The sequence below is a fragment of the Triticum aestivum genome, chromosome 4B (genome assembly GCF_018294505.1).
Source record: "Triticum aestivum cultivar Chinese Spring chromosome 4B, IWGSC CS RefSeq v2.1, whole genome shotgun sequence".
NCBI classification, from domain to species: domain Eukaryota; kingdom Viridiplantae; phylum Streptophyta; class Magnoliopsida; order Poales; family Poaceae; genus Triticum; species Triticum aestivum.
This window is the reverse complement of record NC_057804.1, coordinates 658073302-658099753: the sequence shown is the minus strand read 5'-3', so window position 1 is coordinate 658099753 and position 26452 is coordinate 658073302. Positions and strand designations below refer to the sequence as shown.

The 26452-nt window shown below is 43.5% G+C and overlaps 2 protein-coding genes, 2 long non-coding RNA genes and 1 pseudogene across 7 annotated transcripts; 1 reads left to right on the top strand and 4 right to left on the bottom strand.

Moving 5' to 3' along the window:
* Positions 1-339: 339 nt before the first annotated feature.
* LOC123093951 (uncharacterized) lies at positions 340-5244 on the bottom strand. 3 transcript variants are annotated; one of them, XR_006445690.1, is made up of 8 exons: positions 4658-5244; positions 4432-4553; positions 3554-4036; positions 3240-3395; positions 2536-2705; positions 2341-2423; positions 1275-1401; positions 340-950 (listed from the first exon to the last, which is right to left on the bottom strand). It is a non-coding gene; the product is annotated as an uncharacterized lncRNA (long non-coding RNA). The 3 variants fall into 3 exon arrangements; XR_006445691.1 differs by having other exon boundaries at positions 4428-4553; positions 4658-5242; XR_006445692.1 differs by lacking the exon at positions 340-950 and adding an exon at positions 1054-1138 and having other exon boundaries at positions 4428-4553.
* Positions 5245-18268: 13024 nt separating this feature from the next.
* Positions 18269-18744, bottom strand: LOC123090386 (metalloendoproteinase 4-MMP-like; annotated as a pseudogene).
* Positions 18745-18788: 44 nt separating this feature from the next.
* On the top strand, positions 18789-23114 carry LOC123093950 (uncharacterized). Of its 2 annotated transcripts, XR_006445689.1 has the most exons (7): positions 18789-19466; positions 19548-19733; positions 19840-20084; positions 20357-20452; positions 21363-21478; positions 21733-21854; positions 22652-23114. It is a non-coding gene; the product is annotated as an uncharacterized lncRNA (long non-coding RNA). The 2 variants fall into 2 exon arrangements; XR_006445688.1 differs by having other exon boundaries at positions 18789-19733.
* A 374-nt stretch (positions 23115-23488) lies between these two features.
* LOC123093948 (uncharacterized) lies at positions 23489-24589 on the bottom strand. The gene is made up of 2 exons (XM_044516011.1): positions 24084-24589; positions 23489-23956 (listed from the first exon to the last, which is right to left on the bottom strand). The coding sequence occupies exons 1-2, from the start codon at positions 24411-24413 to the stop codon at positions 23696-23698; spliced, it is 591 nt and encodes a 196-aa protein (XP_044371946.1). The 5' UTR covers positions 24414-24589; the 3' UTR covers positions 23489-23695.
* Positions 24426-26397, bottom strand: LOC123093947 (2-oxoglutarate-dependent dioxygenase 11). Its single transcript, XM_044516010.1, has 4 exons — positions 25867-26397; positions 25450-25697; positions 25017-25341; positions 24426-24848 (listed from the first exon to the last, which is right to left on the bottom strand). The coding sequence occupies exons 1-4, from the start codon at positions 26098-26100 to the stop codon at positions 24606-24608; spliced, it is 1050 nt and encodes a 349-aa protein (XP_044371945.1). The 5' UTR covers positions 26101-26397; the 3' UTR covers positions 24426-24605.
* Between the last annotated feature and the right edge of the window lie 55 nt (positions 26398-26452).

Below are 26452 nucleotides of genomic sequence, written 5' to 3'. Positions count from 1 at the left end.
GTGTTCTAGGAAAAAAATAAATGGATGACATCACCCGACTGAGACTTCGCGAAGTCTAAGTCAACTGAGACCTAGACAAACCCTTTTCCAAAAAGTCAAACTTCTCTAAGTTTGACCAAGTTTATAGACAAAAATATCAATGTCTAGAATACCAAATCATTATCACTGGATTCATCATGAACTATATTTTTACATTTTATATATTTATTATTATAAATATTTATATATTTTGCTGTAAAGTTGGTCAAACATAGACAACAGTTGACTTTTTCAAAAACTAATACACCTTATATTTAGGAACGGAGGGAGTATGATACAGTTCATACATAAGCATCCTCAGAAAGAGAATTCTGGTTTATGACATTGGTAGTCACATGAAAATTTATCTGAAAATGAACAGAAGTGCCAAGTCAAAGAAGAACAGTACAAAGGATACATTGAGCTTATATAAGCATATGACTATATAGACATAACTCGACATCATCCATATAATAGTTCATAGATTCGGATATAGACCAGATATGTTCCCCTTATAGAAACATAGTACGTGACTAAGTTGGCTCATCTTGATCTATTTTCATACGGTATGGTAGACAAAAGACACTACTCGGCGTACATAACCTTGATCACCGTCGTGCCTTCCTGTTGCCTTTGAGTTAATCAAATGCCTGCTGAGAAGCAACAAAGACAACGACAGTGGCGGCGGCGATGTTATCCAGTCACCGGCGCAGACAGGGAGGCCTCTACCGGCGCTGTGGCCGGTGGTGTTTCCCTTTTGGTCTGTCTCGATGCCATGGCCCTCACTGGTCACTGCATAGTAGTGGCATAGGCGACGGCCTACACAACCCTTCCAGCGATGGCGGCGGGCGAAACGGCAGGAGACATAGTGGCAACCAGCAAACCAAGACGATGTGAAGGGCGGCCAGAGAGAGAGACGGCATGGTGGCGACCTGCAAGCATATGATTTCTCGTTAGTAAATATCATATGGCGTTCTCGTTAGCATGTACTTATAAGAACGGAAGTGACATTGACTGTAGTAGGTAATGGTCATTGCCTTAAAGCGAAAATGACTGTAGAGATGTAGTTCTTCTAAAAATAATAGCTATAGATACATAATTGCCCATGTGGCGCCCGTCTCTACATGACAAAAGAAATATCAATACTAACATTTTGCAATCTGGGATATTAATGCAGAACATCCATGGGAAGTAAGATTCACAAAAAGGGAGTGGAGCAACTGGAAAAGGGGGAGGGGCACACTTTTAAGGCAGACCTTTAATTTTCGGAGTTGATGGGCTTGAGATATAGTTTTGGAGAGCTGGAGGATTGTAGACCACCTAATCTTCAATCAGGTATCACTGTTATCATTGATGGACGCATAATAATTGTTCTGCATAATGCTGCGACGGAAAATAAAGATATTCTTAAAAAGAATGCTCAAAGGTTTAGAATATGGCATCAAATCTCATGACTTGTAAACTTCAAAATTATATAGCAAATGATTAAAGGAAGAAAGATAAATCAACATCTGAAAGCAACCTTAGTAACATATCCTTGTGAAACGACTACTATTTCCACACTTCTCTTTAGCTTACACATATGATTCAGGATGGCAACTCATTCTGCTAGTGCAAGCTCCATAGCGCAATTTAGTTAGATATTTGGACTGCATGATAATTAGACAGCACAATTACAATGCCAACAGGAGCTTAAATTTTAACGCTACTATTATACTGCATTCATCCTAAGCCATGGAAACAAAATAGTGCCAACCGCTCAAGTTGGCAAGCTCACGCTGGCCTCACCTGGCCTTCTCAGTCACAATTGCAGACTGCACCAGAAACAAGAAGTCCAAACGTTAACCAAATATAGTATCTATGAAATTAGTGTTGTCCATGACCAAAAAGTCCAAACGTTAACCAAATATAGTATCTATGAAATTAGTGTTGTCCATGACCCCAGGAAGCCCCAATCTGGTGATGAAGGCATTACCCAAAATATAATCACAAGATAAAGTGACCAATTAAAGTTTCAATAAAGAACAGATGTATGATGAAACGCTTGTTAATTTACTCAGGACAGGGATATGGCCAGTTATTGGTTATTCCATTTTTGTTTCTACTATGACAATTATTTGAGACATGGAAGGTGATATATACAGGTCAAGGATTGTTGCTGTGACAGTCTATTCACATGGATCCACCTATAAAACCATGGGTTGGCGAGTCCATCCATAAACATACTCCACAGGTCGTATCAACACATGCAAATAATCAGGTGACTGTAGTAAATATTATTTAGCCTGAATAGCCAATGGTTATTCAACCATATGTAAGTACCTAAGAGTAGGCTGCTTTATCATGGAAGGAGGCATTTCACTGATAGACATGGCAGGAGCAACCTAATTTCAGCCGAAGAACACCTACAATAGGACACGGAAATAAGAATAAAAGATGGAACAAATTAGCAACATCATAATTCTACTTTCATAGGCCTACAAAAAGAACATGAGTAATAAGGTCCGGGAACTGTACTCTAAATAATTCTATAGCTGCACGGAACTTCCAGGTGAAATATTTGAACCCAAGCACAATGCAAGCAGCAGAACTACTGTGGGGAGTTTCGGCTCTCAGATGTGCCCTGCCTTCTATTGTGACCATCTATTTTCATCCGTGGATGAAATCCAGTGGGGAGTTAGTAAGACCTGCACGTTTTCAGACAAGCCCGATAACGAGCGGGGCACAGTGAAACATCACAAATGGTAGTTGTAAAACCTACACATCCACTACAAAATATGACAAGAAAGCTTGATAAATCTGTGCATAATCTGATAACATGTGCTTGACATAGTAAGAGATACATGTGTGGCCTGATGGTATGTAAAGCAGGGCTCACAGAATATTGAAATTACAAATGAATTGTTATTTTCATCCTTTTCATTGGAAATACTGAAAAATACATTCTCCGAAGACATCCTTTTCGGCAATGTTCACATGCATAGAGTAACTAAAATAAAAATATAAACAATCTATAGATACTGCACTAACCAACCATACCCCAATTAAGTTAATTATGTATCTCTTTGCTCAGGTCATGAAGCTGAGAATAAAAGACTTGTATGCACTCATGTATACCTCTAATTAACCACTACACGTCACTTGTACATTTGTGCAAAAGTCAAAATGCCCCATAATAAAAAGAACATAAATCATGCATGTGTCCACAATTTCAACCGAACCTTGGCTGCCATAGTATCGTAGTAGTATCTAAAAGAGCTTCAATATCACTGAAACACTTCCATCACTTGAATTTCCCAAAGGTGAAAGCCATTCAAGATAAAAAGAAGACTGAATCGACCAAATCGTCGCAATAACCCAGTTCACTTGGGACATACCTGCAGTTTCAGAGAACAATGAAGCAATCAAATATAAATAACAAAAATCTGAAAGTATTGAAACACCCAGTTTCAGATGAGAATCCGGTGAATATAGGTATATGAATAGTACAGATAAACTGAAGAAGATATCTCAAAATGGATTGAGCTCACCAGACCTGGGGCATCAATGTGGCAACTGGCAAATAGACAATTCATCACTTGTAGGACCCTTCCAACAATATGAGATTCACAGGCAAAATTCTTTGCTCTGTCAATACAGTAAGAAAACCATTCCTATTTCCACCGGTAACATGAACAAAGTGTATCACCAACCAGCGAAAAGTGACGAAAATATTACAAAATTTAGATACATATATAATACTAATTAAAAACAATCAAGATTGACTTTTTTGTTTCGTGGTTGCACGGACAAAAACATTTATGCACAGGTATGTACAGCTTTGCGCTCAGCAGTGCCTACAGTCTGATGCAGCTGATCCACTGAAGAACATATATAGTAAAAGCTGATAGAAAAATATGAATCATGTAAGGGGAGTCTGATCACTGGAGCACGGTGCTGCACTGCTGCTCAAGTGGTCGCCAAGGTGCCTAGTCGAAGAAAGGACACGACCAAGCACGTCCCATGTCTAGCACCAAACCTGTGCAACATCAAACAGCTAGAATGAGGACTTACAACACGACTTGCTATCGTTGGTTTGAGCTAAATTTCAGAGAAAAATAAACAAATTACGGAGTAAATAAAAGAACACAAATAATACATATATTAATCTTCCCAGCAGCCTGCTAGGAGTTTTGTCAAACACCTTGTAGGCATAGATAAGAATTTGTGGGGATTTAATTAAAAGGGATGAGCGGGGGAGGGAGAGATGGAGATAAATATGTAGGAAGAGAGGCTACCCAATTTGCAATGAATTTCCTTTCCAATCTACATCATCGTCAAGTCATCACACAAGCATGCACCCCTTCGCTCTCACCCAGGCATTCACAACAAGTATACAACCTAGAAGCATGTCGTATAGAGGAGCTCACTCACAAATCTGTCCGATGACACCTCCTGCTCCTCCTATTGAGCGCCATGGAGGGTGAGACGGCATCCATCTCCTGGCAACACAAACGGTTCGCCATCTTCATACGAATTTGCAGCCCATGCTCCTCCTGCCAGGTCCCAAGAGGCGATTAGGGAGGAGGAAATGCATCAGCAGATCGAGCTCAGAGATGAAAATAAAAATGAGGGGGAAGAGGGCACGGGGATGGCTTACCGTCGCGATTTGTTGCCGCTCCCCCTCTTGTGGATCCTCCCGGCGCCGCGTGGTGAGGAAGAGAACGGCCTAGGCATCGCTCCCCTCAGGCCACCCGACGAGTTGAGGGCTGAGGCGGAGGAGGTGGAGCATCTGCGGCTGCCAAGTGCACCGGAGAAGGGCAGGTCGTGGCATGTTTGAACGGCGTGGGCGCGAGGAGCTGTGCCGGCGACCTCACGACGCCGAGTAGCGCGTGGATGCTGACCGGCCTGCTGACGGTGGCGGCGCGCCCTTCTCGTCGACCTTCTGCAGGATCGTCTTGAACTGGTCGCGCAGGAGCGCCTCGCCGGAGGCGGCGGTTCCTGTGCTTCTCCCGTCGTTGGGGATGCACCAGTCCGCCTGTCGCTCTCCTCCCGAGCACGGCGAAGGGAGAGGAACGGTAGAGGAGAAGGCGGCGTGGCGGGTGGGCGACTAAAGGGGAGGAGGCAGAGCACGGGGCGGAGGACGGCGGCGGCGGCGGCGAGACGCATCGCGCGTGCGTACAGGAAAGCTGTGGCGGCTAGGGTCCTCGCCTTTACCCCCAAGAGCCAGCCACAGGGGAAGCGCCACGCAAGGGACAGGACGTGGAATGCCGAAAACACCCTCGGCGGGCAAGCCAAATATCAGGCGGTGGCACGCCACCCGCCCATATGCGTCCATGCACCGGCAGCAATACCCGCCACAGACGCTGACGGGCGTGTCCCACACCGCCTGGGGCCCTCGTGTCAGCGTGATACGTGAAGGGCAGAGAGAGTGTAAAAGCGCAGGCTAGCAGTGTCGGGGTCGATCCAACGGCCAGGATGAGTTCATCTGGAGATCCGACGGCCATTACGCGCCAGGGAGATCGATCGAACGGTCCAGAATCCAAACGAACGTGGGAGCTTCATTTTGGTTCAGACTCTAACAAGGGGATAAGACCTTTTAAAGATTTCAACCTGGATTACATACGGAACAAAATGACTGAACCTACACTCTAAAATATGTCTATATACATCTGTATGTAGTCCGTATTGAAATAACTAAATGTCTCAACAAGGCCCCTCGATCAAACATATTAGACCACCATAAGTTCCACTATAATTTTTCGTTCCATGTTGTGCATACAACCTCACTTAATTTTATACTCCACTCTCTCAAGACCAATGGCCTATGCTGAAGGTATGATCTGCGTTAACAAGACACACATGGCATGGAACTTGTGTTCGTTCCCAGGTGGGCGGGGGTACAATCACCCTACCAGGCATCGAACCTATGGTTGGTTCTCTTGCTGGATAGAGGTTTCATATTAGCATGCATATGATTTCAGTTCATACATAATATATACGCTCTATGTTCCTAAACATAAGACCTTTTAAAGATTTCAACCTGGACTACATACGGAACAAAATGAGTGAGCCTACACTCTAAAATATGTCTATATACCTCCGCATGTAGTCTGTATTGAAATAACTAAATGCCTCACATTTAGAAATGAAGGGAGTATAATTTTTCAACAAGGCCCCTTGATCAAACATATTAGACCACCATAAATTCCACCTTAATTTTTATTTCCGGGTTGTGCATTCAACTTCTCTTACTTTGGTACTCCACTCTCTCAAGCCCATAGCGGTCTGAGATTAATCAAATTATGTATACGTTATATTTTAAATTATGTAGGGAATTATACTGATGGAACTGGAATAAGGATGCTGCATCGATCAAACATGCTAGTTTTTTTGTTTTTTTAATAAAGGAACAAGCAAATGTTTAATATCAGGCATATGGCATTTCGTCAACCCATTGCTATGAGTAAGCAACACACTATGATCGACACTCTATTCACACTGAAACAAACACAAACTTGCATGGACAAAACAGAGGTTTGAGCCCTGTAGGGAACGCAAATGATATGTATCACTGGAAGCTCTTGTATGACGTGTTTTGTGGACTTTGTCCCGAGAGCCCCTAAATAGCACTTTAGGCGCCATCGACCACACTGTGCCCGCACGACGCTACGTGGGCCATGGCCCAATACGTCATCGATCACACACACTAGCTGCCTCGGAATCTCGCTCGCTCGACTATGTTTTGTTTTTGTATTCGATCTTTTTTTTTCTTGGTTTTCTCTTATTCTGTTTCATTATGGTTCCAGATTTTTTGAATTAAAATATATTCATAGATTAAAAAAAACGAATTTAAGAAAAAAATTACAAAACTCAAAATTGTTAATAGATTTGAAAAAAAAAATCACAAATTTGAAACATATTCATGAATTCAGAAAATTTCACAGAGTTGAATTTTTTGAACTTCATCAAATTTAAAGAATTGGAAAGAACTTCAGGAGTTCCAGGAATTTTAAAAAGTTCATGAATTTGGGAAAATGTTCACAAATTTCAGGAAAAAAGTTCATGAATTGGAAAGAAGTTCAGGACTTTGAGAAAATCAAATGTTTCAAAATCATGAATTTTAAAATGGTTCACATATTTCAGAAAAAAGGTTCACGAATTTGAAGGAAGATCACATATTTGAGGGAAAAACTTCACAAATTTGAAAAACGTCACAGAAATTTGAGACAAAAATGTTCATATATCTAAGGAAAAATTTCACGAGTTTGAGACAAAAAGTTTACGAAGTTGAAAAATGTCATGAATTTAAGGTAAAAAATCCCGAATTTAGGAAAAATCACGAATTTGACAAAAGGGAAATATTCATGAAATTTAAAGGGGGAACAGGAAAAGAATAAAACCAAAATAAGAACAACGAAATACCGGCTTGACACCTGACAAAAACAAAACAGGAAGAAAAACAGCCAAAAGAAGATTAAAACACAAGAAGACCAATTTTTGCTCCTCCGCTGAATGGGCCTGCCCATTTCGGTTGTGGGGTGGTAAGGTGTGCGCCGGAGAGCAAATAATTGAGGAGGGCCCCTTCGAGAGGGTGGGTTGCGAGCGCGCCAATGTCACGCTCTAGACGCTTCCTTCGGATATTTTCTTTTAATTTTCCACACATGTTGTCGGTTATTTAGAAGGTTTATTTTCGGGTTTTTCACCAGTCTTTTTTAGCTTTTCAACAAAAATAAATTTGATTTTTTTTGTTTTTCAAAAAAAGTACTTTTTTTCCTTCCGCGAGAGGCACAGAGTGTTTTTTCGCGAGAGGCATGGATTTGCTTCTGCTAGAGGCATGCTCGTGCCTCTCAACAAAGGAAAAAAATGCTTATCTTTTTCTTTTGCTTCCGCAAGAGGCACGGCCGTGCCTCTCGAAGAAGATAATACATTTTCTCTTTGTTTTTCCTTCCATGAGTGGTATGGATTTGCCTCCAGAAGAGGCACGGCCATGTGTCACAGAAACACGAAAAACCATATTTTCTTTTTTCTTCTTCCGCGAGAGGCACGTGTTTTTCCCTTCCGCGAGAGGGACGCTTTTGCTTCCACGAGAGGCACAGACGTGCCTCTCTGAAATGGTTTTTGGAAAGGAAAAAAATGTGCTCCCGGTGTGGTTTTTTCCTCTGTTTTATTTTGTTCTTTTTAAAAAAAATCGTCAAAACCTATCAATATGTGATCTACTTTTGAATAGGGGAATCCAACGATGAAAACAATTCGAGATTTGGACACACTGTTTAAGAGATAAAACATTTTGAATAAACGGATCTATGAAAAACAAAAGATAAAACTCCCGGTGCGCCACTTTGTCGCTACATGAGAATGTGGGAGTGGCCTTCAGAAAGAGTGCTCCTTAATTAGTGATTTCGTGCGCGCCGCATACTGAATACACTCTATTGTGCACCAATTTGGGTTTTGTCTCGCTTATAGTGAGACGGAAGAACCCCCAACCTAAGGCACCTCCCTAAATGGTCCGTCCCATCGTATGAGGAAGGGCTGGCTCCTGGCACACATTTTTTTATTTATTTCTTTTAATATTTCTCAAATAGAAACATATTTTATTTAATTCCAATAAAGTATTAATCACTCGTTTGAAAAATGTTTGTTTAGTGTAAAACAACTATTCACAGAACTTGGAAAAAATGTTGATCGTGTTTGAAAATTTGTTCGTGACATTCCAAAAATGTTCACATACTTCAAGAAAATGTTTGTTACATCTAACGAAAATTTTATGCAATACAAAAAATGTTTACGTCAGATAGAAAATTTGTACCAATAAAACAATGCACACGACATTTCAAAACAATGTAATGTCTTTCAAAAGGCTGTACATGGTATTTTCAATTTCTCATAGAAAAAACTCATGTCATTAAAAAAGTAATAGACATTTGAAAGAAATACTCACGCATTTCATATAAATGTTCATCACATTTAACAAAAGTTTATACAATGTAATACAACTTTTGCCTAGTTTGACACAAAATTTAAATGTGTATTTGAAAATGCTTAACATGTATTAAAAAATAAAAACATACATCTGAAAATATATACATCTTCTTCAATGTGTATTAGAAAAATGTTTAATGTGTTTTAAAAATTATTCAAAATATAAATATATCTCTTCAATTTTAAAAAATGCCCGACCTGTACAAACAAATGTTCGAAATGTACACTAATAGTGTACAATGTGTTGGAAAATGGGAAAAAGAAGACAACTGGTGGAGAAATGCAGAAGAACCGAAGAACAGTGGTGAAGAAACAAAGAAAATCATTTACAAACAACACAAAAACAAAAGAAAGGAAAACAAATAACCAGCTCAGACTATTAACATTGTTGGGCCCAACTCGTTAAACCAAGCTGCATCTAGATAAAGCCCTAGGAGTGCTCCTCGTTGGCGCCATATGCGCAGAAATGTAAGTAACTAGTTGGCGAGCGCTCCTTTTTGGAAGCCTCCCAACAATCACTTGGGGGTGGACTGAGAGCTACCACTTGGTGTACTCTCAACCGCCGCCACGTGTCGCACCCTGGACGCTCCATCCGAATTTTATTTTTATTTTTATTTTTCACATGCCTTTTATGCTTTTTAGATGGTTTTTTCCTGTTTTTTTTCTTTCCTGTTTTTCACCGATCTTTTCTAGCTCTTTGACAAGATTTTTTTTAAAACGTATAAAAAATGAGTTTTTCTTTTGTTTGCTTCCGTGAGAGGTACGATTTTTCTTCCGCGAGAGGCATGGTTGTGCCTCTCGTAAACAGAAAAACGTGTTTTCTCATATATATATATATTTTTCGTGAGAGGCACGGTTTTGCTTCTGCGAGAGGCACGACAGTGTCTCTCGGAACCAGAAAAAAAATGCATTTTCCCTCTTTTTTTTATTCCGTGAAAGGCATGATTTTGCTTTTGCGAGAGGCTCGGTTTTGCTTTCGTGAATGGCACGGCCGTGCCTCTCGGAATAAAAAATAAGTGTTTTCTCTCTTTTTTTTCTCTTCCGTGGGAGGCACGTTTTTGCTTGCCCCTCTCGAAAATGAAAGAAAAGCGAGTTTTCTTTTTTCCTCGAGAGCTACGGCTTTGCTTCCGCGAGAGGCACGGCTGTGCCTCTCGGAAACGGCTTCAAGTAAGGGGAAAAATGTGCTCCCAGTTCGTGTCCGATTTTTTTGTGAAAAAGAGTTGTCAAAACCTATCAACATGAGACCTAGTTTTGAAGATCTCGGCGCAAGGAATCCAACGGTGAAAACGGTTCGAGATTTGGATGCATGGTTTTAGAGATAAAGCGTTTTGAAAAAATAGATTTGCGAAAAAGGCAAAACTCTCAGGTTTTGACAAGTGGTGCATATGCAGTGTTCCACTTTTTCGCAACCCGGGGAGGTGGGAGTGAACTTTGAAAGGAGTACTCCTCAATTAGTGATTTCGGCCAATTTTGGCTCCCGGGGCTCACGTGCAAGCTCTTTCTTGGACCAGCCCAATAAGGAAAAATAATCGGTCGCTTCGTTCGATCGCTTCGCTCGATAAAAAAAGCTTCCTCGCTAGTTTGATGGCACCAGTTGACCATTTAACCTTTGACCGCTTGCAGTTGACCGTGTTGATTATTGACTTTTGAAAATTTGGAAAAAATGCTGATCGATATGAAAAAAGTTTGCAGATTTCAAAAATACACAATTTTTAAAAAATTGATTGATTTTAAAAAAGTTCACGAATTGTAAAAAAGTTCATCAACTTTGAAAACATTTCATCGATTTTCTAAAAACAATGTAAATTTGAAAACTGTTCATCTTTTTTTAAGTCCATCAATTTGAAAAAATACAGAAAAAAAAGAAAACACATTTTATCAATTTTGATCCAAAATCATCGAATTTGAGAAAAAGTTCATCAACTTTGGACAAAAAATCATAAAGCTGAAAAAAGTTCTTCGATTTTGAAAAAAATTATTGATTGTTTTTCAAGTTGATGGATTTTGGAAAAGGTTAATCTATTTTGAAGAAAGAGTCCACGAATTTGAAAAGTTAAAGAAAAAAGGGCAGAGAAAAAGAAAAGAACGGAAGAAAGAAGAAAAGACGAAAAAAGATGTATGTAATCACGGGTTTATCCAGCATTAGGTCACGGGTTTGAATCCATCCAGGCTGCAATTTTTAATGAAAAAACATTCTATTACGTTGGTTGTCGCCTGGTAATGGGCCGGCCCGTTTGCACGAATCCTTCCAAAGTTGACCAGTACTCCCTTCGGACCAGTTTACAGTATGAGAATTTGCTTATCTCACCGACTTTTTTTTTATTTCTTCTTTCACAGGGATCGATTTCTTTTCATCTTTTCCCGGCAAAGAAAAAATAATTCCTTTTCATCTTTTGTAGGGAAGGAAAGAGACAGCAATCTTTTTGAGGCGCACGCAGCGGAACGTCCAGCCCCTAAGCCGAAGCAGAGGTGGCGACCGTGCGTGCAGACGGCAACTCACGACGGACGCGTGCAGGCCGGCTAAGTTTGGACGACAGCGACCCGCCATTGCCGAAGGCAGAAATTCCGTCTGTAGCACGGATGCCGCTGCCGGCCCAACCCACCAACGTACAATAATAATGCCTCCCACCCATGTACTCATCACTTTACAAGATCGTGCTCGTGCGTACGTGAAAGTGCACACAGAATTGTGTTCCTATATTTGTCCTTATAAAAACACAAAGCTTGCACTTTTCGCAACAAAAATTGTGGTTCGCAAATTGGACACAGAAGTATATGTTAGAGTATAATGTTTGGTAATAACTCATAGTTTGGACTTTTGGAGAACTGGCTGAATCATGAATTCAATATGGTATTAAAGTCAAAAGGTCTTGAGTTCAAAACACTGTCAACACAATATTAAAATAAAAGGATTCTACGGCCTACATCGACCCCACGTCTAAGAAATAGATAAGTCTAGATGTGAGGGGGAGTGTTCAGGTGAAATATATTGCTCGCCTCTCTAAATCAGTTCGGACTTTTGAAGCAACTGGCTGGAGCACGAGTTCATCTGCAATCTACATCGATTAGTTAAGGAGCATAGACGTGAGGGGGGTGTTGGAGTATAATGTCCGGCCCTCTCCCTAGCCCGGACTTTCGAAGCAGCTGGTTGAAGCATGAATTCAATACTAGAAAGCATGTCTAAACTTCATAAAAATACATCATGGTTCTTGGACCAGCGACGACAACTCTGCTGCAGCGAGCCCACTCTGAAGCCGGCCAACACTTTTCGTTACAAATTTAGTAAGTTTAAAAAGTGAAAACAACAACAACAAATTTAGTAATTCAGAAAAAGTAAAAAAAAACTTATTTTGTTTTAACAAACTTTACTTTATTTTGCATTTGTATAGAAAATTTCGTCAACAAAAAACCCCTATCGCCTTCTGGAAAAAAAATCAAGGGACAAAAAGTGTGAATAGTGACCTGTATATATAGTGGTAATCAACGAAAAAAAATCAAGGGACAAAAAATCAAGGGCCCACCACCAGCGGCCGGCGACCAGAATCGGTGGATGCGGCGGCCGTGCGGACGAAGCCGGCCGGCCGGAAAAGTCAGTCTGGGCGACACTGACCCGCCACTGCTCAACGGAGAAAGTCTGCCCGCCTCACTACGCAATCGCAACCAGTGGCGGATCCAGGATTTGAAGTTACCAGGGCGGACTTTTATAGGAAACAAAAATTCAAAACCACAATATGATCAAATACGACAATCAAGAAAAATAATTGACCAAGAGTATGCATGTAGGCAAGACTATCAACACAATAAATTTATCAAAGTAGTTTCATCTGCAAGAACTAGGTAAAATATGGTAACGCAAAAAATCACATAATGTCTAACCTGGACTACCTGAAACATGTAAAAACAATCAGATTAATCTAAATCATGGAATAGTATGCCATTTTTTTAAACAAAAGACACAGCAAATGTTTACCACTAAGTTGTAGTTATACGTGGAGGATTTGTAAGATGGCCCGAACATCACATTTGTAATTAATTTTCAGTGTTCATCTTCCAAGAATTAGGCTAACATGACAACAAATTAAACATGATACTAGAACAGAAGAGAATACTAGGGGAGAGCGAAAGAACCTGGTCCTTGTTGCCTCTGTTGCCTGCTCGCGGCGACTCCTCTTCCCGTATGAACGGCATGGAGAACAGGTGGACTCGTTTCTCCTTCTCCATCTAGCACCATCGGCTGGATAGACCTGGGCAGCGCAGACGACAACGAGACGGCAGTGGAGGCGGCATCGCGTCGGCAGGGCATGATCGTGTGAGGCGTGAGGCGTGAGTTCAGGAATCAGGACAATTAGTTCCAGGAGAACTGTGAACGTGAAAATCAGGCTGCGTACAATAACTGATGGGCTCATCTAAGTTTTATTGGGCTTACTTGATTGGCCCATCTAAAGATCTCCTAGCGAGCAGTTACCTGGCGAATCGTTTTCCTCTTTCCTCGTCCCGCTCGACCACACCTGAGACCTTCCAGCAAACCTGCCCGACTCCCATGGTGGCCGCCAGCCAAAATCAGTATGGGGGTACCCTAGGTTTCAAAATTTTACCCGGGGCGGCCGCCCCTACACGACCCCACGCTGGAGCCGCACCTGATCGCAACACGGATTCCACGCGTTCATGTGTGTGCGTGCGGAGCATGCGAACGCGACGTCGCTGGTGCAACTTTTTTGATCCCGGACTGAAAGAAAAAGGATATCGATCCATGGTGTCTGTCTCGTCGTCGTGCATGTTGCTTTCGTCTCATCTCTTTACTTTATCCTTGCTGCTAGTTGCTGCACGATAATATAATGCCTTCCTGATAGTGCATGCTAGCCTAGCCAGGTCCATGAAACGCACACAGAATTTGCTCGTGCGTACGTGAAAGTGCACACAGAATTGTGTTCCTATTTGTCCTTATAAAAACACAAAGCTTGCACTTTTTGCAACAACAATTATGGTTTTCAAATTGCACACAGAAGTATATGAGTATAATGTTCGGTAATAACTCATAGTTCAGACTTTTGGAGAACTGGCTGAATCATGAATTCAATATGGTATTAAAGTCAACAGATCTTGAGTTCAAAACACTGTCAACACAATATTAAAATAAAAAGATTCTATACATCTATCCCACGTCTCAAAAATAAATAAGACTAGACGTGAGGGGGAGTGTTCAGGTGAAATATATTGCTCGCCTCTCTAAATCAGTTCGGACTTTTGAAGCAACTGGCTGGAGCACGAGTTCATCTGCAATCTACATCGATTAGTTAAGGAGCATAGACGTGAGGGGGGTGTTGGAGTATAATGTTCGGCCCTCTCCCTAGCTCGGACTTTCGAAGCAGCTGGTTGAAGCATGAATTCAATACTAGAAAGCATGTCTAAACTTCATAAAAATACATCATGGTTCTTGGACCAGCGACGACAACTCTGCTGCAACGAGCCCACACCGAAGCCGGCCAGCACTTTTCGTTGAGAAACAAATTTACTAATTCAAAAATAGTAAAGAAAAACAACAAATTTAGTAATTTAGAAAAAGTCAAAAAAAAATCTGATTTTTTGGGGAACAATCTTGACTCTATTTTGCACTTGTATAGAAAATTTCGTCAACAAAAAACTCCTATCGCCTTCTGGAAAAAAAATCAAGGGACAAAAAGTGTGAATAGTGACCTGTATATATAGTGGTAATTTTTTTTTTCGCCCACAATACCAGGAAATCCATTCCTTGACGAAACTTTTTACAGGAGTACTACAACACTTGAGTATTAGTAGTACTAGAAGAACGCCCGTGCGTTGCAACGGGGTTACATTAATTTTAAGAGTTCAATATTACGATATTGACGATCTTTTTTACCATCAAATCCTCACACACACAGACACACACTCTTCCTCCCTCTTCCTCACTCTCTATCCCCCTCTCCCTCTCTCTCTAACACACATGCATATCTATCTTATTGGGTACGGGATCATAATCCATCTATTTCACACATACACGCTAGTGCATAACAATATGGATTATGTGTATTATATTTGCCACCAGAACTGGGGGAATTAATTTCATGTAAATCGACCAGCCACAGCTCCAAGAATACGCGGACGAGGTGGCTCGGGTCGGCGTCGGCGCCGTCCAGCGCGGGCCACGGGCCCGCTTCCAAGTGCACGTGCAATGCACGTCTTCACAAATATTATAATCAGATGTGAGAAATCACATGCATAGAAAAGACATTCTGATAGCAATCCAAATACCATACTCAATTGAATACCTAACCTGGACAATACTCTTATTTCTATGCGCCAGAAAAAATGGAATAGCAAAGCTAAGTATGCCTACATACGCTCAGATTATATATAAGAATCTTGGGTGAACAATTGCAACAAAGCACTAAGCAGCGATAAATTTAAATAAAAAATCCATTAACTATGCAGGCAGCAGGCTTGTTACAACATAGAGAGATAGGAAAATGTCACCTCCAGTAATGTAGCGCAAAGGAGTGGAACGAAGCATGAATGAGCGGTTGTCTGTTCTTCTCCATGTACATGGATCAGCAGTAGAGGCCAAGTATATAAGTACTTGACTGAACTCCACTCTTCGTGTACGGAGAGCCATGTCACCTTCTCGCCGCTGTAGCATGGGAGGACGGCTGGTTCACGTGACCCTCCAGCTGGGGGATCCATGGTGGCTGACCGTCGAGCTCGAGGCAGAGAAGTTGAGGGCAGCAGTGGCGAGATCCATGCCGGCCAACCGGGCGAAGAGGAGGTCGTTGGGGAGGGACACATCGGCAAGATCCGGTCACCACGCGACCTGAAGAGCAACAGTGATCTCCACAAGCTGTAGGCCGACGGTGTGCTCCATCCCCTGCGATGGGGTGACCATGGCGGTGGCCACAGCTCCTTATGCTCGCCTCGATCTCGGCGACACACCCTGAGTGTAGGAGGCAGCAACGACCTCGACGAAATCATGGCCTCCATCCCGGAACACATGAAGGACCTCGGCCCCGTCGCTTCTCCTCCCGCCGTAGCTGCACGCGGCAGCGGACCGTGGGTAGGAGGGCAGGCGGCGTCGCCTCGGCTGACGACAGGGAGCAGCGTTGATTTCGGGTAGGTGGCATCGCGAGGACGGCCGCGGCCGCGGGGAAGCACCCCGATCATGTTGCCAGGCCAATCCTTCTCCTCCGATCCCTATCCCCGAAGATTGCGCCGTCTCCCCGGTCGTGTTGTTTCCATATATTATGCCATTTTTTCCTGTACCTAAACAAACGCGGGCGAGCGGATGACAGAGTTTTGGTCCGCCCTCTAAAATTGCTAAACGCACTTTTGGTGAGGATTATTGTTAATAAATGAATTCAATCATGTCACTCTAAATAAATGGATTCAATCATGTGACTGTAATTACTTCGGATTGTTATGTGCACACTAAGCGGGGTGCAGTTAGGAAAGAAAATATTTTCTAATTAAAGTGATTGAGTGATTTAAGGTAAGGTTAATTAATTTAGATTTGATTTTTAGTGATTGTTAGTAAAGTATGATGCGTCTTTAAAATCTTTTATTTGTTTCCTTAAAATATATTATTTGTTTCCTAAAGAAATTTGCAATAATGGAAGGTATCGGTTGATTTGGACAAGTTAGTAAATTTAGATCCGTGATTGCGTGCATGTTTGGAAAGTACTGATTGGCAAGTAAAGAGCTGAGGGGTAAATAAACCGGTGAATAAGAAACCAGCATCGAAAAAAATCTACGACGATTAACCTACAAAAAAAAAACCGGACGAAAGTGGTGGGACGAAAAAAAACCTGGAAGCGAGACTACCAACTGCAGTTAGGAAAGAAAATGTTTTCTAATTAAAGTGATTGAGTGATTTAAGGTAAGGTTAATTAATTTAGATTTGATTTTTAGTGATTGTTAGTAAAGTATGATGCGTTTTTAAAATCTTTTATTTGTTTCATTAAAATCTATTATTTGTTTCCTAAAGAAATTTGCAATAATGGAAGGTATCGGTTGATTTGGATAAGTTAGTAAATTTAGATTCGTGATTACGTGCACGTTTGGAAAGTGCTGATTTGCAAGGAAAAAGCTGATGGGTAAATAAACCGGTGAATAAGAAAGCAGCATCGAAAAATATCTACGACGGTTAACCTACGAAAAAAAACAGGACGAAAGTGGTGGGACGAAAAAAAATCTGGAAGCGAGACTACCAACTGCTCCATTAGAAGTAGAGATTAATTCTTAAAAAAATTGGTGCATAGTGCGCCCACCGGTTTCGCTTGCCCGGGCCCGTGGAGGAAAAGAGGCGGCCACCGCTTGGACGCGTTATCTCACCACCTGCGGCCGGCGACCAGAATCGGTGGATGCGGCGGCCGTGCGGACGAAGAAGCCGAAGCCGGCAGGGAAGAAGTCAGTCTGGCCGACACTGACCCGCCATTGCTCAAGGGAGAAAGTCTGCCCGTACGTCACTGCTGCTTCCATGGCTGCCGGCCTCACTACGCAACCGCAACACGGGTTCCACGCGTTCATGTGCGTGCGTGCGGAGCATGCGAACGCGACGTCGTTGGTGCAACTTTTTTGATCCCGAACCGAAAGAGAAAGGATATCGATCCATCGTGTCTGTCTCATCGTCGTGCATGTTGCTTTCGTCTCATCTCTTTACTTTATCCTTGCTACTACTAGTTGCTAGTCTCTCCGTTTCTAAATATTTGTTTTTCTAGATATTTCAACAAGTGACTACAGCCGGAGCAAAATGAGTGAATCTACACTCTAAAATATGTCTATATACATCCGTATGTGGTAATCATTTGAAATCTCTAAAAAGACAAATATTTAAGAACGAAGGATAACATATGCTTCCTGATAGCGCATGCCTACCCTAGCCAGGTCCATGAAACGCCGAGAAAAACTAGCCACAGAGAAGCAACTTTCTTCTCCAAAATCAAACCATAACTTAACTCATCAATGATCTGTCCATCAACCAAGACAAGAAAGAAAGAAAATCCTCATCTGTCCTGTCCTGTTAGCTTTAGAAACAACAAAGTAGTACGACGATATGCTTGACTTGTGTTTTTTTTCTAGTATTTCTTTTCTGCTTTCTTGTATAAATATATATCCAATCACAACAAATTGCTTCTTCAATTCAAAGCAATCTAAACCACCCCACCTGATAAAACCATGGCCGATCAGTCTTGCAAATTAATTACGACGTGTCATGCACTCATGTCTACAGTATCCTATGTAAGTACTCCTATCTAGTAGCACCTAGCAGAGCTTGATCAAGCTAGCAGAGGATTGCGACGGCGACGAGCAACAGGAGCGGGATGGCCGTCGTCTTCCCGGGCGACCTGGTGTCGGTGGCCGCCGCGTCGGAGGTGTCGGGCTCGGAGAGGGAGCTGAGGCTGAACCGCGGGTTGGAGCCGTAGAGCGCCTGCACGCCGCGGACGTCGTCCAGGGTCAGCTCCGCCTTGCGCGTCCGCGGCTTCAGGCTCGGGTACATGACGGCGTCCGGGACCGACGAGTGCGCCAGGCCAAGAACGTGGCCGATCTCGTGCGTGGCCACCGACTCCAGGTCCACGGCTGCCGAGGACGGCCCAGCGCTCTGCGGCGTCGAGGTGGAGCTGGCCGCTGGGCGGGGAGAAGGCGTGGCCGAGCACGCCGAGCGGCCCGTCGAAGGGCTCGCCGTCGCCGTGGTCGCCGGCGAGGAAGCCCAACTAGCTTGACGAGGAGGAGGAGAGCAAGGTCCTGGGCTGCCGCCATGGTCGTCTACGGTGAGCTCATGCCCCTACAGTGGTAAGAGGATGACCCTTCCTTGCTTGTTGTAGTGCTTTCGATTTCCCCTGATAGCTTGCTAGCTCATTTGGTTTGGTTTGCTTTGGGGTAGCTCAATCCATGTAATTTGGAAGTGGTTTCAGTTAAATGGGACAAACATGGATGAAACAGAGGAAACATATGCCCTCTCTTTTTCTGCTGTAACAAATATTATCTCCGCCCGGAATTAGTTGTTCCTTAAATGTATGTATCTGGAAGTATTTCATTGCTAGATGTATATCCATTCAAGCGACAAGTAATTCTAGATGGAGGGAGTACATCTTTTGTCAAGTATCAACACATGCAGGTGTACAGATACTTATTTCAGAATAACTCTAGTTGAGCAATATTGTATATAGGTTGGTGTAGTCTTTGAACTGGAACAACAGTTCTCTACAAATTCCTTTCTTTACCTCAAGTCTGCTCCTGACATGATTTTGCTGTTATTTTTTCTATAACAAATACATCTCTTGTCAAGTACCAAGACATACAGGTCTAGAGATAGTTACTGCCATAGCAACTAAAATAGAACATATCTAGTACAAAATATCTCTAGTTAATCTATATTGTATATAAGATGGTGTAGTCTTTGAACTTGAACAGATGTTATTCTGCATGGTTCCTTTACCAGAAGTCTGTACCTGACATGATTTCTCCGTTATTTTGTCTATGTAAGAAAGCTATCCCAGTTCATGGCTCCTCCATAGTTTGCATACCTTGACAAATTTGTCTAACTTCTTTTAGGATTTCAGCGAAGAAACAAGCTAACAATGATGGATATACCCTACATTTTCATTCCAGAAGATTGGCCATTCACTTTCTACGAGGGTCCCAATTGGCATGCAGATTCCATCTTCAGGGATATGACAGTAGCAGAGCTAGGATGTGGCAATGGTTGGATATCAATTTCACTTGCAGAAAAGAGGCGCCCTTGGAAGGTTGACACCTCTTGTTCTGTAGATATTTATCTTATCTCATTTGTTGGAAACATGGGATCTGTACAAGTTAGACATTTACTCTGGTTACTTGATATGAAACTTTTAGCTGTCTGCGTGCTGGGCTGGGACAGAGGTGCTCCTTATCCACGGTCCAGCACAGGGAGAGTAGTCCTTCATCCATGCGGTTCTGCTAGAGGGACGGCGCAGCCTCGCGATTCAGCCAATACGACATGGCTAGCTGCTCCACCTCACGGCCAACCTGGAGCAGCAGTGCCCAAATAGTCGGCCCCAGCTAGCTTGACAAGTTGGAGGAGATCAAGAGTCCCTGTCACGGCCAGCACTCTTGCCAATGTAGGGGTAGATTCTATCTCATCTTCTCAACATTCATTTTTTTCATTATCTTGTTTGCTGGTTGCATCTACTCCCTCCGTTCCTAAATATTTGTCTTTCTAGACATTTCAAATGACTACTACATACGGATGTATGTAGACATATTTTAGAGTGTAGATTCACTCATTTTGCTTCGTATGTAGTCACTTGTTGAAATGCCTAGAAAGACAAGTATTTAGGAACGGAGGGAGTAGATAGGATTATCTTGTTCTTATCTTCTTCTTCTCCTTCAGCCAGCACCACCACCACCTTCGGAGGCAGTAAACACCAGCAACCACATGATCACGACCCTGTGCAACCAGAGATGGCACACAATTGCTTCGGAAGTGGTAAGGCCACCACCCTTCCTTGCTTCCTGCAGTGCTTCAATTTCCTTTTGGTTTGGTGTGGGGGTGCTGTGGTCCATGTAGTTTGGAGGTGATTTCAGCCCACTAGGACAAACATGCCAGGATCTCTTTTTTTGTTTCTGCTGTAACAAATACATCTCTTGTCAAGTACCAACACATTTGTCTCTTGCACTGGGTGTTGTCTTTAGAAGAGTATTGTGTGCACTAGATGATCCGATCCCGCTGCACAAATACATATCTATGTGTTGCTTTTCTCTCTAGTTACATTTAAGATTAGATGGTGATCCCCCTGTGGCAAGCTATGCCACCGGTTTGTCAAGATGATGTTGTACTTTGTTTCTGTGATGGTGGGCGAGATCATGCCTTGTTATTTTTGCAAACACGTATACAGTGTGTGCATGGTGCCATCTCTGGTTCCATCATCCGTGTGTGCAAAGTGGTTGCCATCTCCTCCATAGAGCAGCCCTAGTACAAGTAGTTTCCCCTAGCTCTAGTTTATTTCAGAACCAATGTTTCCAACTGTCTCTCTTGGTTCCCATTATATTACCTGAAAAAATTGATTGTTTCATTTCTTGGAAAACACATCATTAGTAGGAACTTCATTTCCCTTCATTGTGCTGCATTAGCAAGATTTTTGTATTGTACTGTACTGAAACAGTTTCGTGTCTACCGTTGGAATAACCGGTCCCTAGATCAGTGATCACTAACTTCCTTTTCTCTCTATTATTATCATTGGACTCGTTGCAGCTCACTCTCTGCAATGCCTATTTATCAAAATTCAAAATTGGGTTTCTGCTCATTCTCTAACGGTGACAGACAAAGAAACAAATGTCTGCTTCTCTTCATATTTTTACTATAACAATGCATGATTGTTATCTTCTCCTCACACCAGACCTGGAGCAGCAGCACCTCCCAATCCCCGGACCCAACTAGCTCGACGACAAGGAGGAGAGCATGATCCTAGGCTCCTGCCGTGGCCATCTACGGCGAGCTCATGCCCCTGCAGTGGTAAGAGATGACCCTTCCTTGCTTGTTGCAGTGCTTTCGATTTCCCCTTATAGCTTGCTAGCTCGTTTGGTTTGGTTTGCTTTGCTTTGTGGGTGCTCCAATCCACGTAGTTTGGAAATGGTTTCAGTTCAATGGGAAAAGCATGGATGAAACAGACGAAACATATGCCCTTTTTTTTCTGCTGTAACAAATACTACCTCCGCCCATGAGTTTGTGCCTTTGTTGATTTTCGGTGCTGAAACTTGATGTTTCAGGAAAGCAATGAAGTGCGTGTGATGGCCTTGCGTCAATCGCTAGAGGATCCAAGGCATCTCATGACTGTGAAGGAGGTCACAACCCTTTGGTTCAAATGCCAACCTAAACTACTAGATATCTGGTATGTTTCGCAGCTCTTGGCAGTTTGCTTGTTGTGGTTTTGGATATCTATTCTTGCACTGCGATTTTGTGAGTGGACCAGACGTAGCAGTACTATGCAGTGTGAGAAATTCACTACTAGGATGTGTAGAGCTGGGACGCACTTGTATTATTAGCAGTAGTAGTACTATCAAGTTTGTACTGATTGAGGATAGAAAGAAATTTGTAGTGATGCTGGCAGTACTATTTGCATGCCTAGATGGGTCAATGATGCCAAAGTTCAAACAGTAGGAAGGTAACTTATGTTAGCTTGTTGGCAAAAGTGATGGACGTACTGTTTGATTAATTTGATCGGTCGGTTTGAACGAGTTTGATTTTCATCTAGTGTCAGCTGTCACTGCTGCATTTTTGTTAGATTTCTTTGATCTTATGGGTGTTAATTACACTCCGATCCGATGCATGTTTGAGTAGTGTTGGTTGACCCTTCCAGAGCACCAACACCAACGGTACAGTTCTTGTCACTACAGAATAAAGTAGTTTCATTTTTTCTATATTAACTGAAAGAAAGTGGAGCTGCAGTATATATAACTCGATCCAGTAAACCTTGTACTCCCTTCGTCCCAAATTGGTTGTCTTAGATTTGTCTAGATATGGGTGTGTCTAGACAAATCTGAGACAAGTAATTTGGGACGGAGGGAGTATGTTTCTGTAGCTGCCCCGTTAATACCCAGCTCAAAATGGCACATGGGTTTGCTTGTTGAATCGGCATCTACACTGCATTTTTGTAACATCTTCCATCTCTCTGTTTGTGTCCTGCAGCAGCAGCAGCAGGAGCACCGGTGGGGTTCGACGCCCAGGACCAAGAAGAACTTGGCGGTGGCCAACCCGGCGCATCCTCCTGTGACTTGAGCTTCAGTATTGGACGAACACTTTGACTCACTTGTTTTGATCTCGGAGAAATCAACTGCATGTCGATGAAAATACTCCCTCCGTTCCAAAATAATTGTCTTTCTAGCTATCTCAAATGGACTACAACATACGGATGTATGTAGACATGTTTTAGAATGTAGATTCATTCATTTTGCTCCGTATGTAGTCACTTGTTGAAATCTCTAGAAAGACAATTATTTTGGAACGGAGGGAGTAATTTGTAATGCTGGTGCTTTAGTATCCATGATCAACGCTGCGATTGCAAACACGTGAGGCCTGCCAGTGAGCCTCTTGTATGCAGGAGATACGCTGTGTATGTAGAACCAAGTTTAAAGAAAGAAGATATTATTGTTGCGAATAAGCATCTTTATTTAGCATGATGATCATTTTGTTTCTCGGCTATCTTTAGCAAATGTGTATCCCTATCTGTTGAGAGTTTTTCTCCAGATTACTACACCATGACTTGGTGAGTTGTATTAGGTTGCAGTTTATGACTTGTGGTTCCAACTACTCCCTCCGTTCGGAATTACTTGTCGCAGAAATGGATGTATCTAGACGTAACCACTGGGATTTTGCCAAAATTTTGCCAGTGTTCATATGGCCGCGGGTGGGCAGAGCAAGTCGTGAGTTTGGGACAATGAGTACGCGAAGCCGAACACAGAGCTATGCGAGTTATGACCATGTTTCATTCAAATTAATTCAAGTCATCACCATCTGCCAGCAAGATTGTCATAAGAAGACCCTTTTGTTGTTGTTATTATTTGTGTATACAACACATCCCTCGTCAAAGAAGCATGTGAACATTGATTCCCACACACAACACGGCAGCATCCACCACAATGCTCATCCCTCTCCACACCACACCACAAAGGAAAAGCTGAAAACAGCAACCAATTCGGAGACAACGACTTGCTGCGACAGGCACCATTAGGTTCAGCTACTACTTCTACTCGGGAGCTTCATCCGCTCCAAGAAGCTCTTCCCCCCTCCAGCTTCGTCGCCAAGAAGAGCTCCCTCAGCCTCCCATGCTCCACCGTCCCATACGCCACGTCTTCTTCCCCGTCGGCACCCACCACGAGCTCCTTCAGTGGCGCGGGTGTTTGGCGAGTGGAACGCCGCCACCGACAGCCGCTCCTCCTCGGGGTCCACCACCACGCGGTGCTCGATGCTCCGGTACCTCCCGTTCGTCAACATCTGTCATCAGGGGAGCAAAACACAGGCAACAGAAATCAAGCCTGATGATGATGCAAGTACCAGAGGCATAACAGAAATCAAGCCTGATGATGATGATGATGCAGAGACAGGTGCGCGGCCAACTAACCTGGAAGAAGCCCCAGTCCTGGCAGGCTCTGTGGAGGCGTGAGGACTCCTCGCCGCGGCGGTCCAGCTCCAGCAGCAGCCTCCGGTGGTCGATGATGGGGATCTGAGCCTCCCCGTTGCCGTTGCCGTCACCGGCACCGGTGACCGCTTCCGCCTCTGGTCGGAGATACCTTGGCGGCACATCGACTCCGCCGGTGGCCGCACACTCGGGACGGAGAGAGATTCCATCCCCTCTGGCCACTCTTGATAATGGAGATGCTACTGGTTCCCCTGTTCTGGCTAACTCATGTCTTTTGGCATATATAGACAGAAGATGGTGAGGACGCATCATACAGTAACTTAATATTCAGAAAAAATCATGCCAACTTGCTTGTTTTCTTCTTCTGTGGGGATCAACCTCCATTATTCATTCCTTTATTTTTCACACTGGACATATAGGAACTGAAACGATAACACACACCACAGATGCAATCCCCATACTCGTAACCGACGACAGCAGAGTTTAACTGTCACTCAGCAGCTGCTAGTTTAGCTTCATCCGGTCTAAGAAGCTCTTCCCCTCGAGCTTCGTCGCGAAGAAGATCTTCATGAAGCTCTCGAGGTCCAACGTCTTGTAGGCGTCGTCCTCATGTGCGGTCAGCTCCTCCAGAGGACCTATCATGGCGTCCATGTCTGGGAAGTGGAACGCCGCGACCGACAGCCGCTCTTCCTTGGGGTCCACGACTGCCCGGTGCTCGATGCTCCTGTACCTCCCGTTCGTGAAGACCTGTCCTTGTCGTCAAAGCAAGACAAACAACGGGAATGGGTTCATTTGGTCGATGATATGTCAGTTCTGCAAAATCTAGCATACGACACCATACATATATACACTCTAACATCTGGTCATTGACAGACAGCAGCATCGAATCGGTGTTCGACTGCGCCACGCGCTCACCTCTAACATATCTCCGATGTTGACGATGAAAGCGCCCGGGACAGGCTTGACAGGGAGCCAGCTGCCGTTCCTCTTGATCTGCAGGCCCTGGACATGGTTCACTTGCAGGACAAGGGTTAGGAGATTAGCATCAGAGTGCGGGGACAGGCCAATGACTTTCTCTGCTTGGGCGCATGGGGGGTAGTAGTTCATTCTGAAAGACTGCATTCCACGGGTGCATTTTTCAGCGATCGTTTCTCGTTTCAGTCCCAAGTTCTTCGCCATCGTAGCCAAAAGGGAATCTGATACATCCTTCAGCGCACCAGAATATCTATCCAGCGTCGATCTGAATGAGCAGACCAAAAAGCATCATTCCATTGTACTCGTAATAACTAAGCTCAAGAACGGCGCGACAGGTACTGGCAACGAAGAATTTCGTCGCAATCTTACATACCTGAAGGTAGCAGGCTGGTCAGGCCAGAACCTGGTCTTCCTCCTCTCAGGTGGCTGTGCGTAGAGGAAGAGCATGTCAGCCCAGTCGAGCTTCTGATCATCGGAGACGACGAATAGTTGACCGTAGCCTTCTAGCTGCCCTTCCTCCTGAGCGAATCGCTTCTTCGTCTCTGCGGGTAGCTGGAAGAATTGCTGGATGTTGGCCTTCATGCTCTCCACCACATCGTCTGGGACACTGTGGTTAACTAACTGCAAACAAACAGGAGAGCAATTCTAGCTAGTATCAGGATGATGAGGCATGTGTAGTACGAGAGGAGGAATTCAACTGTCTTTGCTAGGTTTGTTGCGTTGAGGGAATATAGGCATAGCCGCAGAGGCCGATGTGCAATGGAAATTGTGAGCCAGCGAACGAACTGACCTGGAAGAAGCCCCAGTCCTGGCAGGCTCTGTGGAGGCGTGCAGACTCCTCGCCGCCATGGTCCAGCTCCAGCAGTAGCCTTCGGTGGTCGATGATGGGGATCTGAGCCTCGCCGTCGCCGTCACCGGTGACCGCTTCCGCTGCCGCATCTGGCCGGAGATACCTCGGCGGCACATCGTCTCCGCCAGTGGCCGCCACCAAGGCCTGCACACTCGGGACGGGAAGAGATCCCATCTCTTGCCGCTCTTGATAATTGAGATGCTACTGGTTCCCTGGATGCTTGAGTCTTCTGATCTGGCTACCTCATGTCTTTTGGCACATATGGACAGATACAGATATGGTGGTAGCGAACACGCATCATCCAATGATATAATATTCAGAAAATCAGTCCAGCCACAACCATGGAAATAGAAAAGTGTGAACTTGCTTGTTTTCTCATTCTTATTTTCTGGGGATCAACTTCCATTCTTATCTTATTTTCTGGGAATCAACTGTTTTCACACTGGACAGAAACTGAAATGACACAGCAGCACATAGCCCACTTTGTACACGACATCAAGCACATAGGAGCAAATCTATCAAATGT

What these genes read in the sequence shown, in the direction of transcription:
- LOC123093948 (XM_044516011.1), bottom strand. Translation starts at nt 24,413, where the DNA reads ATGATGCGTCCTCACCATCTTCTGTCTATATATGCCAAAAGACATGAG. An exon ending in AGGACTGGGGCTTCTTCCAG is followed by an intron (nt 23,957 to 24,083) that starts GTTAGTTGGCCG and finishes CCCTGATGACAG; the next exon opens with ATGTTGACGAACGGGAGGTA.
- LOC123093947 (XM_044516010.1), bottom strand. Translation starts at nt 26,100, where the DNA reads ATGGGATCTCTTCCCGTCCCGAGTGTGCAGGCCTTGGTGGCGGCCACT. An exon ending in GACCAGCCTGCTACCTTCAG is followed by an intron (nt 25,342 to 25,449) that starts GTATGTAAGATT and finishes CTGCTCATTCAG; the next exon opens with ATCGACGCTGGATAGATATT. An exon ending in ACATCGGAGATATGTTAGAG is followed by an intron (nt 24,849 to 25,016) that starts GTGAGCGCGTGG and finishes CGACAAGGACAG; the next exon opens with GTCTTCACGAACGGGAGGTA.